The 18077-nt window shown below is 38.4% G+C and overlaps 1 protein-coding gene and 1 pseudogene across 2 annotated transcripts; one reads left to right on the top strand and one right to left on the bottom strand.

The window, feature by feature from the left end:
- Nucleotides 1–93: 93 nt before the first annotated feature.
- LOC130592034 (putative pentatricopeptide repeat-containing protein At2g01510) lies at nucleotides 94–3047 on the bottom strand (annotated as a pseudogene).
- LOC104902663 (transcription factor ALC) lies at nucleotides 3043–9535 on the top strand. 2 transcript variants are annotated; one of them, XM_010690520.3, is made up of 6 exons: nucleotides 3045–3463; nucleotides 6102–6185; nucleotides 6287–6352; nucleotides 6693–6758; nucleotides 8001–8291; nucleotides 9098–9535. In XM_010690520.3, exons 1-6 carry the CDS (start codon nucleotides 3185–3187, stop codon nucleotides 9155–9157), a joined length of 846 nt encoding a protein of 281 aa, XP_010688822.1. In that variant the 5' UTR covers nucleotides 3045–3184; the 3' UTR covers nucleotides 9158–9535. The 2 variants fall into 2 exon arrangements, with proteins under 2 accessions (XP_019105533.1, XP_010688822.1); XM_019249988.3 differs by lacking the exons at nucleotides 6102–6185; nucleotides 6287–6352 and having other exon boundaries at nucleotides 3043–3463.
- Nucleotides 9536–18077: the final 8542 nt, after the last annotated feature.

Genomic DNA, 18077 nt, shown 5'->3' with positions numbered 1-18077 from the left:
AAAACTCGGGTTAAATCAGGTCACATTCAGGTTGACACGAACCCGAAAACATCAGGTTAGGGTTAAGCAATTTGACCCGAAAAGTTAAATGGGTCAGGTTCGGGTTAGAGGTTTTTGACCTGAATCTGAACTGACCCGAACACGAACCCGACCCGACCTGATCTGTTTGCCAGCCCTATCATATAGTGGATTGGTGGACTCAATTCCACCCGCGGTTTTTACCCTCTTCCTGGGGTTTTCCGCGTCACCATTTCCTGGTGTCTTTGTCTCTTCTTTGCATCCTCTTTTAGTTCCGTAGCTAGTTTCTTTAATCATTTCTAGCTGCATTTGCATTAGTTGTAGATCCTCAACTAAGTTCTGCCTAATCAGAATTTGGCATAAACAAATAGCATCTTTCGTTGAACCATATTTTGCATACATATCGAGCAATGCACTTCCACAAAACACATTGGATATGAATACTAAAGAGTGCAACTGTTTCCCTAGTGACAGTGAAACTAGCTGTAGCCCCTTAAGATGGTGGAAAAAGTGGTTTGATCTGGATTGACATTGGTCCTAGACATGTCGGTGAATATCTTAAGCCCTTCTTCATGGTACCCTGTTTGTACAAGAGCAGAGATCATTGTTGTCCATGGGACAGTGTCCTGGAGTGAAACAGATTGGAAGATCAGATTGGCGTCCTCAAGTCGTCCGCATCTAGCATACATGTGTAAGAGTGAGTTTCCTACTCTAAAGTTATGATGATGCTGTTGTCACGATATACACTGGCAATGAAACTTGTCTAACCATTTCCAAATCAAGTGTATAAGCTGCTATACTCAACATAGTAGAAAAAGGATAATTCGTCCTGTCAAATTTTGTGTCCTGCAACTCCTGGAACAGGGTAAGAGACTTCTTATAGTTCCTTTCCCATGCATGGCCTGATGTGATTCTATTGTATGAAACACCATCAATCTCAGTCATCTCATTCCCCTCAAAAAAAAAAAAATCTGTCATCTTGTAGAAAAGATTTTTGGCTTCTTCGACATGATCGTGCTTTGAATAAAAACAAAGCAAAGATTGCTTACGAAAACATTCCATATAAAGTTGACCTTCACCAATCACCACAAAGCCATGAAATTGCTTGTAGAGAACTAAGTTTCCTAACTCAACACCACTACACCAGCACCTAAAACTGCAGCGAACGTGAACTCAGAAGGCTTGAAACCCGCTTTCTGCATCCTCCAAAAAAAATCAACAGCTTCGTCATCCCACCCATGATTAGCATACCCAGTAATCATAGCATTAAAAGTAAGAAGTAACAGAATCTCTATCTGGCATTTCATAAAAGAGCTTACAAGCCAAATCCAAGCAATGACAAATGCAATAACAATCCACTAAAGTATTGCAAACAATTCAAGCTGAAGTAAGTTCCATCTTTACAATATGGCTATCAACTTGAATCATTTGAGTCATCAATTTTTTTTTGTTGATCACGACAATTATGTAGCTAAAGTAACAGAATCCAGCATAGTCATTGACCTATACATATCTGCATAAAGCTTGAAGGACCCCATAGAATTCGCCATGTTTGGCATAACCACCAATCAAATTGTCCACGTTATAGTTGTTCGAGCACTCGTATCATCAGACAACTGCCTTGCAGTGACGAGATTCCATGACTTCACATAATATGAAAGTAAGATATTCAAAGAAAACATGTTTCTGTTAGGCATTTCTTCAAACAAATTGACGTGCTTTCGTAAGTTGGCCACGTTTGATGACATTTTCCATCTCAAAGTTTGTGCGGCTTGTATAGTTGTATTCGAGTTAAAACCCGGTTTAATGAGTTTGGGCGTCAATGACATTATTGGTGCTGGATGGAAGCTCGGAAAATTTGTGGAGTTCGTTGGTCCAATACTGAAATTAGTCGTTTGTTGCCCCAGTTTACCCTAAATTAGAGTAGCTTCACTAACGTTTAGAGGTGATCAAAGCTAGTCCGGCCCAAAAATGACCGGCCATGGGCAGTTTTTTTTGCAAGTTATAGGATCCGACACGACTCGATTTTTTTTAATTAGGACGGATTTTGGCTAGTTAAAAATGACTTTTTAGTCTAAATTTTGGCTCGAAAAAACGGGTTTTAGACACAAAAAAATTGTCCGATTTTTGGCCCACCCGGACTAATGCCCAAATTTAGGAGCCGCCCGACCCGTCATTTGATCACCTCTACTAACTTTGTATCTTTAGTTCACATTATACATCCCAAGTTTGGGATGTTCTATAGATTATGATTTTAATTTAGTTTTTAATAATGGATTTTTTTTTACTAAATGCAACTCTTCGAAATTATCACATTTCAATTTTGTCAATTACAACCTTAAGTAAACTAGGAAAATTTTAAGTTTTGGGCAGCTAGGAATTTGTTTGATTTGTCAAAACAAATGCGAGCTCAATTAATTAACTTTTGATTAATGGCATGGAAGAAAGAAGGACAATATATCTACCCATAAACAGAAAACGAAGAGCATATAACTTTGTCCAAACGTCCACCACTCTACATGTATGTGACAAACTCATACTTTCTCCATTTTCTCTACTTGCACCATTTCAATTACCACGTTTATTAATATGCTTTTTTAAACGTAAATTTCTCTAATGGCGTATAAGTGAAAATTATAAAATTTAATATTTGAAATTTTGTATCAAAACTAATCCAACAAATCTCCAATTAACTATATCTATACAAATATATTAAAAGGCGTGCGAAGACAAAAAACTGTGATACGTGGCGCTCTTTCTAGGGAGTTTTAGTTCATGTAATCCACCTCAAGTACATATACTAAGGTTTTAATAATTAAGCCAAATTGTATTTAGTGTTATTACCATAAAGTATTATTAATAAATAATTTTTTTTTTACTCAGAGTATAACTCGGACCTAATAACTAGTTTTTTTCTTATATAATACGAAAAATCTTAACAAAATTCGTTGACAAATAATGCCAATAATAAAATACATCTATTAAGAAAAACGGAGGAAGTATTGATAAGGCAGGCTTACCAATACCATTATCTAGTACTATCTACCCATACACTAGAGTATAGACTAAGGAGCAAAGAAAAGCTTCATCCATCCCCTCCTTTTTTCCTCCATTTCTCTGATCTTCTTTACTCATAAATAATACTACAGTATATAACTATATATAGATGGCTGATCTTTCTCCGCCTGAAACCTCCTCCGACGACATATCTTCTCTGTTGCACAACCTTCTCCACAGTTCATCTCAACCCTCCACCTCCACCACCACCACCACCAACCACCACCAACCACCACCAACTCCGCCTGATAACAGCCGGCAATTTCCCGGATCTGCTCTTATTTCTGAAGTGTCCACCTTACTTGACCCCAATTTCCATTTTGCTGGTGCCTACTATAGCTCTTCTCTTTCCATGGAAACCATCCATGATGCCGACTGCCAAAGCGAGGTTTTCCGATTACTTTTTACTCTCATATTATCAGTTATCATTCACATATCAATTGGTAACATATAATGTGCCCATTTTACGTAATTAGATAATTCTACGGATTTTCCATTAAGACTAGTTATTAGGCCAGGCTATGCCTTGCGTAAGAAAAAATTTCATTTACTGATATAAAACTTTATGATAATAGAACTAAATAATATATCTTAGTAGAGTAGTTAAAACTTTAGTATATATATTTAAGATCTTTGGATCAAATTCTATATTACACAATTTCTTAGTTTTTTTATTATACATGGAATACATGAACTAAAATTCCTTAGGAAGAGCACTATGTACAGTTTCTTGTTTATGCACACCTTTTAATATATTTGTATAGATTTAACTCTGTTTTTGTGATATGCGCTATTCACGTATCTCGATAAAATGTCAATTAGATACTTCCTCCGTTTTTTCTCTATTGAAATAATTAAATTTTTATGCTTGTTAATTTATAATTTTTAACAATTAATATCTTTAATTACTGATATTTTGAAAATATATATAAAGATAAACTAGTTTGTGTATTCCGGACAATACGCTATGACCTTGTTTGGTTGACAAAATAAATCATGGGAAGTGCAAATTCCTAGGAAGTAGAAGTATATAAAGTTGTTTGGTTGGCAAAATCATGGGAATTTGCACTTCTTAGGAAGTTCTACTTCCTCCAAAATGGAGGAAGTTACTTACCTAGGTCCCCCTAGGTAAGTAGAGCTTCCCATAGGAAGTTCTACTTCCCATTGTCAACCAAACACAATTTTACACTTCCTAGAAATTTCAAATACATGGAAAAAATAACTTTCTAGGAAGTATGACTTCCCATATACAACCAAACAAGGCCTAAGTATTATTTACAAACGTGTATTTGAAGTCTTTAAAAATAAAAATATTATCTCGCCTTTAAATGATTTTTATTTCAAAAGAAAACGAATGAGAGGTCAAGGGTTCGAGTTTTGAAACATACATGTGGTGACATTTGTTTGTCTTGAGTTTTTTTTTGTGTATATAGATTTAACAATTGTAAATTTCTCCTAATGAGAAAATAGAGTTAAAGAACGGTTATTTCACCAAATACCCCTAACAAATCAAAAAATTCACAATATACCCTCAATGTTTCAACAATTCACCATATACCCCTGACATTTTATTTTTGTGCACCAAATACCCTTTTCTTAACGTCCGTTATTTCTCAGTTAGCTTTATTTACGATTTTGCCATTATTAATCCTAAATCCTAATTCTAATCTAACCCTAACCCTAATCTAACTCTTAAACCTAAACCCTAACCTACCCAGCCCACCACCCCTCCACCCCTGCAGCCGCCACCCCCTCTCCTACAGCCGCCACCCCCTCTCCCACCCCACCCCTACTACCGCCACCCCCACTCCGTAACCCCACAGCTGCCCCCTCACCCCTTCCCGCAACCACCCACCCCCTTCCCCACCCCCACGCAGCTTTCGCACCCTTTCCCCCCACCCCTGTAGGATATCGCACCCCTTCCCCCCACCCCCGTCAGTTTTCGCACCCTTTCCCCCACCCCCGTCGGTTTTCGAACCCATTTCCCCTGCTCCCGTCGGTTTTCGAACCCATTCCCCCTACTCCCGTCGGTTTTCCACCCTTTCCCCCCACCCCCGTCAGTTTTCAAACCCATTCCCCCTGCTCTCGTCGGTTTTCGCACCCCTTCCCCCCACCCCTGTCGGTTTTCGTACTCTTTCTGCCCACCCTTGTTGATCAGGAGAGAGAGATGCGCGTGGGTGGCGAGGGATTACTGTTGTGCGGGGTGGCGGGGGTGGGGGATGGCGGCTGCGGGGGGGGGGGGGGGAGCTGCTGGGGTTTAGGGGTAGGATTAGGGTTAGATTAGGTTAGGTTTAATTAGGATTAGGGTTAATGATGGCAAAATTGTAAATAAAGCTAACTGTGGGTTAACGGCAGTTAGGCAAAAGGGTATCTGGTGCACGTTTTCGAAAACTCAAGGGTATACGGTGCATTTCTGAAACATTGAGGGTGTATTGTGAATTTTTTGATTTGTCGGGGGTATTTGGTGAAATGATGAGATAAATAGTATACAGATTTAACTTTAAAATGCCAATTTTTTAATCTATTGTAACAATTGAGTTTTGCCGATTGCCATAATACAACTAAATTATACGAGTTTCATATTTTGAAAATATATATCGAGATGAATTTAACAATAATACTCTACATTTTATTTTATGAAAAAACATAGATGGTTAAAGAGTGATGAGTAAATAGTGAAAAAATTTCATTATTGCAATAGAAACAGAACGGAGGAAGTAATACTACCTCTGTATTTTTTTAGTTGCAACATTTGTTTTTTCACGTTTGCCGATACGATTCTTTGAACGCTAATATCTTTTGTTGGGTGTAAGTAAAAATTATAAAAATTTAATATTTGAAATCCTCGTATTGAGACGAATCTAATAATGCCTCACTTGACTATGTTTTTCTTATATAATAATGCGAGATAACTCAACAAAGTTAGTTAATGAATAGTGCCACAAAACCAAATGGTGCAACTAAAAAAGTACGGAGGTAGTATATAATTGCGAATGACTAACTGTTTTCAAGATAAACTGGAGCAGGACGAAACGCGTGTGAAGTCAGCCTCCGGTAGAAGCTCATCGAAGCGTACTAGAGCAGCTGAGGTCCATAATATGTCGGAAAAGGTTACTTTTTCAGAATTACTATATTTTTATTTTAAAAAAAAGAGTATTTTGATTACAAAAGAGTGAATGCATTGAGTGATTGATAAGATTTTTGGGGACAGAGAAGGCGGCAGAGGATTAATGAGAAAATGAAAGCACTACAGAAATTGATTCCCAACTCCAGTAAGGTGCTACTAATTTCTTCAAACTAAATCTTAATTTGTCATTTTGATTAATACTTTTAGCGCTTGTTTGGTTAAACTTCAAATGCATGGGAAATTAGAATCCCTATGAAGTAAATATACGTGTTGTTGTTTGATTGGCAAAAACATAAGAAGTTTTATTTCCTACAAAATGGAGGAAATAACTTACCTAAGTCTCCATAGGTATTTCCCATGTTCAGCCAAACAAAAAAATATATTTCTTAGGAAATAAAATTTCATGAACAATGTAAATTCATGAGAAGTTATACTTTCCAACTTCAACCAAACGAGCCCTTAGAATTTACCATGATTTCGTTTCTTACAGACAGATAAGGCTTCAATGTTGGATGAGGCCATCGATTATTTAAAACAGCTTCAGCTACAGGTCCAGGTATGTTATTTTATGGTTTCAATTGTAATGTTCTAGTCCTGTTTTCTCAAAGTTTAAGTTAAATTGTTGTAAGATTTGTATCTGAATTCTTTTTATAAGGACCCTGGATATTAGATAAAAAGTTTGTATCAAATTCTGATATCTATGATTAAGTCCTTAGGAGTTTGAGGATTAGAGGACGGGGCATTGAGGTGTATGTAGAGTAGAAATTGGTGTGTGGAAATTTGAAGAAAAAAAAGAGATAATGAGGGTGTTTGCTAATTAGTTGTTGCCTATTTTACTTTGGTTGATTTGACTAACTGTTATATGTTTGCCGTTTGACAATGGGTTGTTCATAAAAATGTTTGATAAAATCAGTTGTTATTGTTGGCATTTTAATGTAGAGAGAATGCAAAAGCCAAAGCTAACAAAATAAGCCGCTAATACGCCAATTAACTTTTTACCGATTGACCGTGTGAAAAAGAAAAAAAGGCGATGAAAAAGTCCTCCAGAAGCTACTTATCAAACACTAATAAACTAAGGGTAAAGAACAAAATTACTCAAAGGCCCTCACTAATACTCGTCCCTAATGTTACCTGGACTCGTATACCCATATATGACACGGGTACGTGACCAAGTGTCTGACTCAGCTATTCAATGCAAATTTTCAATGATTTTGGCCCAAAATGAAATGTCCAAGTGTCCGTGTCCACATCCGCATGTCAAGGATCTGACAGAGGTACTTGAGGTAAATTGAAGAATCCATGTAACTAAGCTCGTCCCTCTCACCTTTATTTATGACAAATAGGTCATTTTATCCTCCTCTTTTATTCTCACCCATAAACATGTCTCATCTCATGTCTTATCTTCATGGGAGTAGAGGCTATATAATCTCACTCCTAATCCTCTCTAAAAATCCCAATCCCACTAAACAAACAAGGTATATGACAAGTAGGGCTTTAAGTTTTAATTCCCACTTTATTTCCTCTAAACAAAGAAGCCGTTAGGTAATAAAATGGTGGGAGTTAAGAGGTCTACTCCAATTCTCCCCTACCAAACATGGGTTTTGTGGGTAATTATGATATTTCATTTGGCAACTTCCAACACACTATAGAAATTACACACAAATCATAGTATTACACAAATACATATACCCTATTATGTTGAGTGACTGCATTTTAAATTTTATCAGTATATTCCCTCCTCTGAGGATTAAGTTTACTTTTTACTTGAAGTCTTTCATCCATTGTGCTGGTTTAACAGATGCTAACCATGAGAAATGGTTCAAGTGCGGTTCCCTTTAACTTAACAGGAGCGATACAGCCGCCATCTGCAGGACCACTTGATGAGGCCAACTCTAGTAAAGTAGGCTCCTTCGCAGCAGATCAAGAAGCTTCCATGGAGGCCACATTTAATCTTTCCAGCAAACCTGCTTTTTCCGACTACAGGCTCATGATGACCAAATTGTCGGAGAACAACTCAGGGCAGGCATATGTTCCAGAACCATCTATGACTGTACATTATAAGCCTTTTAGTGCCTCCATGTCCTCTAAGGTATGATTCTGTCAAAATCTTTTCATCTTAAATGAGTAGCAAACAGAACTTCAAATAACCAATTACCCTTACTAGCTCAAGCAAATAGATAGAAATGGTTATGACGCAAAGACAAATAGGTAATTGAGCCTCTTATTACTATCAAATCGGGTTGAGATAAGGTCAAATGGTTGTTGTTGGAACATATAGATGCATATATGGCGGAATTGTAGGATCATATGTACAATCTTTGTAGCGTGATTTCTTCTTTATGCTAGGTTATAGATCCAAGAGCACTAAGTGTTTAATTCACTCTCTTTTACTTTTGAAGGGGATGGGGCACCGATTAGGGAGTATTAGGGCTGAGTTCAAGTTACCGATTAACTTGTGTTTTTTAAACTCCATCATTATAATAGTTGGAGAATACGCTTAATGAAAGACCTTCCGACCTTAATACACTTCACTTGGCTGGCTATTATGGAACCTAGTTCCCATTATGGGTTTATATTGCTTTCTTTAATTGGTTGCTACAAAGTATGACCCCATAGGTTTACATTAGCTTAGTGGTAGGCTTAATCAAAATTGTCCTACTAACCGTCATTCTTTCTCTAGCAAGTAAATGTAATTACTAAACTAACATAAATTATTATTTACATAATACATTCCTACTAATATTTCGTAATTGTCAAGAATGTCAAAAGACATATCCCTTCAATTGCTACCAAAATCGTCTACTAAATAGCCCAACTCCTTAAATAAGGCATCTTTAAAAAACTTTTTGGCGATGCTAGTGGATTGATCTTCTTCATTGGATGTTTTTATTGAAGGCACGCTGCAAAGATACGAGCTACTGTGGTCAGAGTTCATCTTCAGGTGTCTCCTCTTGAATATGCAGATGGTTACCATGACAGCATCTTGCTGATATTGTTGTATAACAATACACATAGATTGCATTCACGCAGATGATATAGAAACTCTAGAATAATTAATTTGTTCTGACAGTTCTTGAAACTTAATTTGTTGGTAGTAAAAAAGCGAATTATTGAGAACTCGGTGTTTAGATGTAGTTTTTATCCTTGTCAAACGTAGAAAGCTAAAACCATATGCCTCTGTTAGGAAAATTGTTTTCGTTCTAAACCCGCCCGTTCGGTACAAGGATACAGTAGACTAGTAGAGGCAATAAAGTTGTATTACTTTTACTGTTTAGATCGTTAGGTTGTCATGAATGGTGGTAATGATATTGTAGTGTAATACTTTTTTTTTGATTGTACGGCCATTTGATATTTGCACAAATTTTAAGGAAAGAGGAGAAGGGGAGAAGATTAGACCCATTTGTCCATTGATTTGACAATTAATTGGGTTGAAGGTAGGTGAAATGAGGTTAAAAAAGTGTTATAACGGACGTGAGAGAGAAACAAATTATGAATGCAAAAAACAATAAAAACAGACAACAGATTTACGTGGTTCACCAATTTGGCTACATCCACGGCAGAGAGGGAAAATATTTTATTATGAGAAGAGAACATATTACAGAGAGAATAGAGTGTTTTTTCGTCGTCTAAAACCTAGAATATAAATAACATATTTATATTTCCGTCAGAAAACGCGTTTTCGCGTTTACCGGGCAGTCGCCCGATCAGGTCGGGCGACATCCGCCCGATCAGGCGGTAAATTACTCCACCCAGATTTCGTTGCACGCCCGATGGGGCGAAACTCGCCCGGTCGTTGTTCGGTACTTCGCCCGATCGGGCAATGTCCTTTAGTACTCAATTCGTCAGCTCGTCCCGGGCTCGATCTGGTGGCCTCGCCCGACCTGATCGGGCGGTACTCCAAAAATGCTCTTCGACGCTTTTCGACGCATTTCATCAAACACGTTCAAGGCATAAACTCTTACAAATCTCCACCTTGACTTGAATCCTCTCACAATAACCAGAAAATCAGATGCATTAATCACAACGCCCAGAATCTCCCAAACACTAGATTTGTCCCAAAAGACAACCATAACAGATTAGTCCCTAAGGACCCAGAATTGCCCAAGGAGGGCAATTAACAATCACGAACATTGAGTAAGTCCAAGCAATATTGAAACTTACTCTGCGGAACCGGCTTGGTGAACATATCAGCAGGATTATCAGCAGTTCCTACCTTTTTCACCTTAATCCTAGTCTCACTCCTCAGGAAATGGTATCTCACATCAATATGTTTAGTCCTCTCATGATGGACTTGATCCTTAGCTAAACATATTGCACTCAGCTGTCACAATACACAGTAGCTGATCTGATGTAACCGAGATCACTAACTAGCCCTTTAGCCATATCCTCTCTTTAGCAGCTGTGTCAATGCCATGTACTCTGCTTCAGTAGTAGACAAAGTAACTGTAGCCTGCAAAGTCGCTTCCAACTAACGACAGAACCACCAAGAGTAAATACATAACCAGTCATTGACCTCCTACTGTCAACATCTCCAGCATAATCAGAATCGAATAACCAGTGACTAAACACTGATTATCATTCCCATAAATGAGACCAACATCAGATGTACTTCTTAGGTACCGAAAAATCCTCTTGACTGCCTGCCAATGCTCCTTACCAGGATCACCCATGAACCTATTAACAACACTGACTGCATGTGCAAGATCCGGCCTAGTGCAAATCATAGTGTACATCAAACTCCCTACTGCACTAGCATAAGGAACCCGACTCATATACTCCTTCTCCTCAGCAGTCTTGGGTGCAAAAGCCACAAACAAATGATTATTGGAAGCACTTGGAGTGTCTATAGGCTTTGCTGTTGTCATGCCAAACCTTGACAGAATCTTCTGAATATAACCTTTCTGTGACAAGAAAAGTTTCTTCTGCTCTCTTTCCCTTTAGATCTCCATCCCCCAAATCTTCTTTGCATCACCCAAATCTTTCATCTCAAACTCACACTGAGAAGACCCTTCAACCTCTGAATATCAGACTTAGCCTTAGCAGCTATAAGCATATCATCTACATACAGACCAGATATATGAAAGAACCATCATCCAGCTTGTTATGGTACACACAGCAGTCATACTCACTTCTGGTGTAGCCCAACTCAATCATGTAGCTGTCAAACCGCTTATACCACTGCCTAGGAGACTGCTTTAGCCATACAAGGACTTCTTCAATCTGCAAACATAGTCTTTTTTCCCGGAACTTGGAACCCATCTGGTTGTGTCATATAAATCTCTCTTCCAACTCCCCATGTAGGAAAGCTGTTTTCACATCTAGTTGCTCAAGTTCAAGATCCTGATGTGCAACCATTGCTAGTAGCACCCTGATGGAAGTATGTCTGACTACGGTGAGAAAATCTCATTATAATCTACCCTTCCCTTTGTGTGAACCCTCTTGCAACAACCCGAGCTTTATACTTAACCCCCTCAGTAGGTGAAGACCCTTCTTTCTTCTTGAAGACCCATTTGCATGTACAATCTTCCTCTCCTTAGGACGTTTGACTAACTCCCAAGTCTGATTTTTATCTAGAGACTCCATCTCATCTCCCATTGCAGCAAGCCATAAAGTAGACTCACTTCCAGAAACAGCTTCTTTATAGGTGGATGGCTCATGATTTTCAACCTCCACCTCCTCAGCAACCTGAAGTGCATAGGCCACCATTTCTTCAAAACCATACCTCTTTGGAGGCCCCACACCAACTCTTCTAGCTCTATCAAGTGCTATGCTTGGTTGATGATTTCAGATGACTGTAGCTAGAGCTCTTCTTCATTCATGTTGATCTTCTCCACCTTGGTGTTGTGATTCACTCTCAGCCTGAGTGACTTGCAGCTCCACCTGTTTATCAACATCTCCACTGACAGACACCACAGTAGACTTTACAGGAGAGTTAAGCATGGAATTTTCATCAATATTACATTCTACTAAGTATGACACGATTTTCAGAAGGTGACCATACTCTATAGCCCTTAACTCCACTCCAAAACCCACAAATAACCCTTCTTACTCTAGGTTCTAATTTTCCCTCATTTACATGATAATAGACAGTAGAACCAAAAATCTCACAAAGAGTAATTGCAGGCTTACCAGACCACACCTCATAAGGTGTCTTACAGTCAATACCTGTATGGGGTCCTCGGTTTATCAGATAGCAAGCTGTACTTATAGCTTCTGCCCAAAACCTCCTAGCCATCCCAGCATTTGAGAGCATGCACCTTGCTCTCTCCAACAATGTCTGATTCATGCGTTCTGCAACTCCATTCTATTGTGGCGTATTTCTAACAAGTATGATGGCGAGCAATCCCTTCATTTTTGCAGAACTCATCGAACTCAGACCAGCAAAACTCCAGACCATTATCAGTACGCAGCCTTTTGACCTTCCTTTCAACTTGATTTTCCACTAAAGCCTTCCACTGTTTGAAATTCTTGAAAGCATCACTTTTATGCTTTATCATAATCACCCAAGTCATTCTTGAATAATCATCAATCATTGACACAAAATATCTGTGACCTCCAATAGATGCAACTCGGGAAGGTCCCCAACAATCAAGAGTACCTTTAGTTGTATGAACAGCCTTTGGGAACTTGCTGCGATGAAGCTTCCCAAACACTTAGTGTTCACAAAACTCTAGATTCTGCACCTTGCGCCCACATAGAAGATCCCTTTTTGACAGGATTTGCATCCCTCTTTCACCCATGTGACCAAGTCTCATATGCCACAACTTGGTCAACTCCTCCTTGTGAATCTCAGATGATGCAACAGCAGCGAACTGTCACAGTAGACCCCTGAAGAATATATAAGGTACCACTTTAATACCTTTCATAACCACCTTGAACCCTTGTAGACACTCATAGTCCACCTTACCTTGAAAATGAAACTCTTACTATCTAGAAGACTCAAAGATATCAGATTCTTTGCCATTAATGGAACATGCCTAACTTCGTTCAAGGTACAAATGTACCATCATGAGTCCTCACCCTGATAGAGCCTATTCCAACTACTTTGCAGGCAGCACTGTTGGCCATAGAAACATTGCCTCCATCTATCTGCTTGTAAGTTGAAAACCACTCCCTGCATGGACTACTATGATACGATCCCCAGAATCAAGAACCCACACATCCCTACAATGTGACTGGCTATTAACTACTAGGGTCAGGTCTTCCTCAGAATCACCTCCAGTTTCTGCCAGAGCAGCGAAACCTTCATTTTATCCTGCTGTTTCTTTTTCTTAGGACATTCATTTTCCAGGTCCTTCTCCTTACAGTAATTACAGATATCAGTAGTTTTAAGACCCTTATAATTCGAATTTTTAAAGTTCGTCTTCTTTTTACCAGATTTCTTTTGTCCCTTTCCTCCAGTAACTACTAATTTAGATGCCTGATTCTCTGTACTAGACCCATAAGCCTGATGACGAACCTCTCTAGTATGGAGAGCAGATCTTACTTCTTCTAACGACAGACTATCTTTCCCGACAATAAAGGAATCCACAAAATTCTCATATGATACAGGCAAAGATACTAACAATATTAAAACAGCATCCTCATCATCTACTTTAACATCAATATTTGCAGATCTAGCAAGATAGATTTAATTATCTAAGTGATCTCTTGAGACGTACCTTCCTGCATACGCAGGCTGAACAACGTTGCTTCAAAAGCAACTTGTTGGTTAGAGATTTCGTCATGTACAAACCTCTAACTGCAACCACAGACCAGCAGTAGTGTCCTGCTCCGCAACTTCAGTAATTATGTCGTCAGACAGACACAACATAATTGTTGAATGCGCTTTTTCCTCCAGCGTTTCCATCTTAGCGACAACTGAATCCGTTGCCTTCTTTGCCAACGGTGCCCACAACCCCTGTTGCTTCAGTAAAGCCCGCATCTTGATTTGCCACAGACTAAAACTATTCCTCCTAGTAAACTTATCAATTTTGACATTCATCCCAGACATCTTTCTCACACAGATCGATCACCAAAGCTCTTGATACCAATTTGTTATAACGGACGTGAGAGAAACAAATTATGAATGCAAAAAACAATAAAAACAGACAACAGATTTATGTGGTTCACCAATTTGACTACATCCACGGCAGAGAGAGGGAGAATATTTTATTATGAGAAGAGAACATATTACAGAGAGAATAGAGTGTTTTTTCGTCGTCTAAAACCTAAAATATAGATAACATATTTATGTCCTGTCAGAAAACGCGTTTCCGCATTTACCGGATAGCCGCCCGATCGGGTGATAATTTACTCCACCCAAATTTCGTTGCGTGCCCGATCGGGCGAAACTCGCCCGGTTGTTGTTCGGTACTTCGCCCGATCGGGCGATGTCCTTGAGTACTCAATTCTTCAGCTCGTCCCGGGCCCGATCGGGTGACCTCGCCCGACCCGATCGGGCGGTACTCCAAAAATGCTCTTCGACGCTTTTCGGCGCATTTCATCAAACACATTCAAGGCATAAACTGTTACAAAAAGAAAAATAGCTCCAAAAACAGAATTGAATGGTGCAATTAAAAAATAGAGGAAGTATACATTTGGAAAGAAAATCCCACGTCATTAGTCTCATCCTTAAATATCAATTTCCTTCCTAAAAATCCGTAACCATTTGGAACTATGGTATTGAAAATTTATATAGGAAAATTTGTGTTTTTGTGTTGAAATTTTACTATCGTGGGTAACAATATAAGAATTTATTTACATAATATTTCACTAAAATTTACATTACCATTCATGACCATTAAGACATTAATTAAACAAGTCGTTACAATATTACATGCAATGCTATGGGAATGCAATATATTGATGAGTAGGGGTGTGCATCGGTTCAGGACCAGACCCGACTGAACTGGTGGACCGAAATTTGATTTTTTTGGACTGGGATCGGGCCAGAAAATTTTCAATCCTGTTCGGTCCGGTTTTGGACCTGTTGGATTAGAATTATTTTTTTAGAAAAGAAAATTTATTTATATTTATAAAATAGATATATTAAAAGTTATTAATTCTAACAACAATAATCTTAAAGTTAATAAAGAGTAGGTTTTAAGCTTTCAAACTTTATAACTTCGATTTTTTTTTAACCTTTAAACTATTTTTGTAAACAAAACAACAAAAATTGCGGTCCACTGGTCCGGACAGGAATATTCCGAGTCTGGACGGGACCGAAAACCCGGAATCCTGATTTTCGGCGAACCGGGTACCAGAATTCTCGATCTGGTCCAGTCTAAATTCCTATTCGGTCCAAATTCCGGTCCAATACTATTATTTGCACACCCCTAATAATGAGTGGTAAATTTGAGGAGTGATTGCGCATGTTTTAGACATTTAAGTGATACATTGCTTGCAAAAATCATGAACAAATAATCATTCCGTCAATTTACGATGACATACCAAAAGTCCATTGGTTCATTGTAAAGCAAAGTTAGTAAGAAAGCATTTGCAAAATCTGCAAAAAAAAAAATGCTCGACTACCTAAATGGAGAACTTACTCTATTTTCTTAAGCAAGAAGAGAGGTTCTCTTTCAAACCACTCTAGCTACTAAAACTAATTTTCATATGCAAAATTTCAAATTACAAGTTAGGATCTATCTATTCCAACTTAGACAACATATATGACAAATTTTTCTAGAACAAGGCTCCTCAAATCTTGTAGGTTGAGACATCTCGGGACCGGACAACACTTTTAATACGTGACCTTCCTAAGGATTCCAGATGCCTTAGGATGCCCTCCATGTGTTTCAAGCTTTATTTGTCTCCTTCGATGCCTTTTGTTCATTTCATTGCATTGCATCGTCCCTGCTCCACCCCGAAATGGTTCATGAGGCAATTGCAGTCCGGTTTCAGAGCATGGGAGTGCTTCAAATATTCTCCCATATCCCTAGTATGCATCCCACGGGCTATATTGCTCGAACCTTAGAATTGTTCGAAAACGTAGATCATAGACATCAATTTTTTCCCGTCTTGGGCTCGTTTCACCCTTCTCCAAGACCGATGATGCTATTCATTCGAAATTACTTAGGGGCCCAACATACCGTAGGATGGCTGCCTTCCATATGCTTGCATAGCACTAAGGGCATATATCGGACCCCCTCCCCTTTCCTTTGGCCCTCTTTGGGATCGTTAATCCTGATTAGTTGAGGGACCATCTAGGGCACCTACTCGGTTTTCTGACGAGCATCCCTATACTTAGCAAAACCATGACTATGTATACATCAAGGCCCCTACTTGGCTACTAGGGTAAGGCACCCATTCGACCTAGGTCCCTACTCAGCAATGAAAGTAGGACACCCGCTCGGTTAAGGTCCCAACTTGGCAACAATGTTATATGGCACACATTCGGCTAAGGTCCCTACTCGGCACCGAATGTAGGGCTTTCACTCTGTTAATATCCCTACTTGACGACAGTGATAAGGCACCCGTTTTCGGCCAAGGTACTCACACGACAACAAGGGTGGGGCGCGCACCCACTCAACCAAGGTCCCTACTTGGCCACAGAAGTAGGATGGGTACTTGTCTAGGGCATCTACTCGGCGACCTGAGTAGGGAATTTACTCGGCAACTTGAGTAGGGCATTTACTCGGTCTGAACACCCATACGGCATATGTAAAGGCCCTCGCTTAGCTCAAAGTTTTTTTTTTCTGCCTTGGCACCTACTATGCCACAAAAAATTGGTCATCTGCTTCGCAATGGAGACCCTCATTCAGCTATAAAAAGGTACCGACGCACTATAGTGGCGCCTAAAGTTCTGCCGAACACCCACTTTGTTTGGGACTGTTCCATCAATTTGACAAAAGCCCACACTGCTGGAAATTACCAAAATCCCCCTTACGGAAAAGGAAGTAGTGACCCCTAGGAATTGGTGTTACCTAGTTGATCCCCCAATATTGGGAAGTCACATACTCACATCAAATATGAAAGAGAACAATCCTATCAATGTAAAGGTATTCAATTCTCAACTAACAAGTTTAGAACTTCTCTTCCTACATATTTCACTTTCCCCCTCTACATCAATCACACCACTAACTTATTACTACTACCTATTACTCCATCAAAGATAATAGTATTGAGTAAAATCCTACCTTTTTTTTTGAATGAAAACCAATTTAGATTTATGTAATTTTTAAAAAAAAATTAATATTTGTTGGCTTCATGAGCAAACCATGTTCAAAATCTTGGAAAATGCAACAATATTTTGTAATATTTCCAAATCCCAATACTCACCACTTTCAACAAGTTTACCTTCTTTTGTAAGAACTTCATTTAGCAAAGGAGGTAAACAATTATAATTATTATTGCAAATTTTCTAACTTATGCACCTTGAGTAAAGGTTAAGGTTTATCTATTAAACAAATTAATTAACTAAAATAGAATATCAACCTTACGGTTATGTTAAATAATTAGCTTTCTTATTAATATATACTTTATCTTTTCTTTTAATCACACCAAAATTGTCATTAATATATATTTAGCATAATTATAGGGAGGATATTCTATTTTAGTTAATAAATTTATTTAATAGATAAGCCTTAACTTTTACACTGGATGCATAGGTTAGAAAAACCGATTAACATTATTATTGTACATGTTAAATTAAAGTTAATTTAAGCAAAAACTCTCCCTATTTTTCCTAGCTAGTTTCACTCAGTTTCCATTAACATTTATATTTTAAATTCTATTCACTATTTCTTTATATCTTATTTGACACTACTACTCCTTAAGTGGGCCACACTTTTAATATTTTCTACTTAAAATTAATTAAAAGACATGTGAAGGCAGTTCCTTTTTCTATTTTCCTTAGTAAAAAGATATAAATAGACTCAGTGCACACTAACTT

The sequence above is a fragment of the Beta vulgaris genome, chromosome 1, assembly GCF_026745355.1.
Source record: "Beta vulgaris subsp. vulgaris cultivar EL10 chromosome 1, EL10.2, whole genome shotgun sequence".
NCBI classification, from domain to species: Eukaryota; Viridiplantae; Streptophyta; class Magnoliopsida; order Caryophyllales; family Amaranthaceae; genus Beta; species Beta vulgaris.
Note: the sequence above shows the minus strand (reverse complement) of the source record. Positions and strands in the feature narration are given on the sequence as shown.

Excerpts from the sequence above, each read along its gene's own strand:
- LOC104902663 (XM_010690520.3), top strand. The coding sequence starts at position 3,185 with ATGGCTGATCTTTCTCCGCCTGAAACCTCCTCCGACGACATATCTTCT. Across the intron at positions 3,464-6,101 it reads ATGCCGACTGCCAAAGCGAG|GACGAAACGCGTGTGAAGTC; the intron begins GTTTTCCGATTA and ends AAACTGGAGCAG. Across the intron at positions 6,759-8,000 it reads AGCTTCAGCTACAGGTCCAG|ATGCTAACCATGAGAAATGG; the intron begins GTATGTTATTTT and ends CTGGTTTAACAG.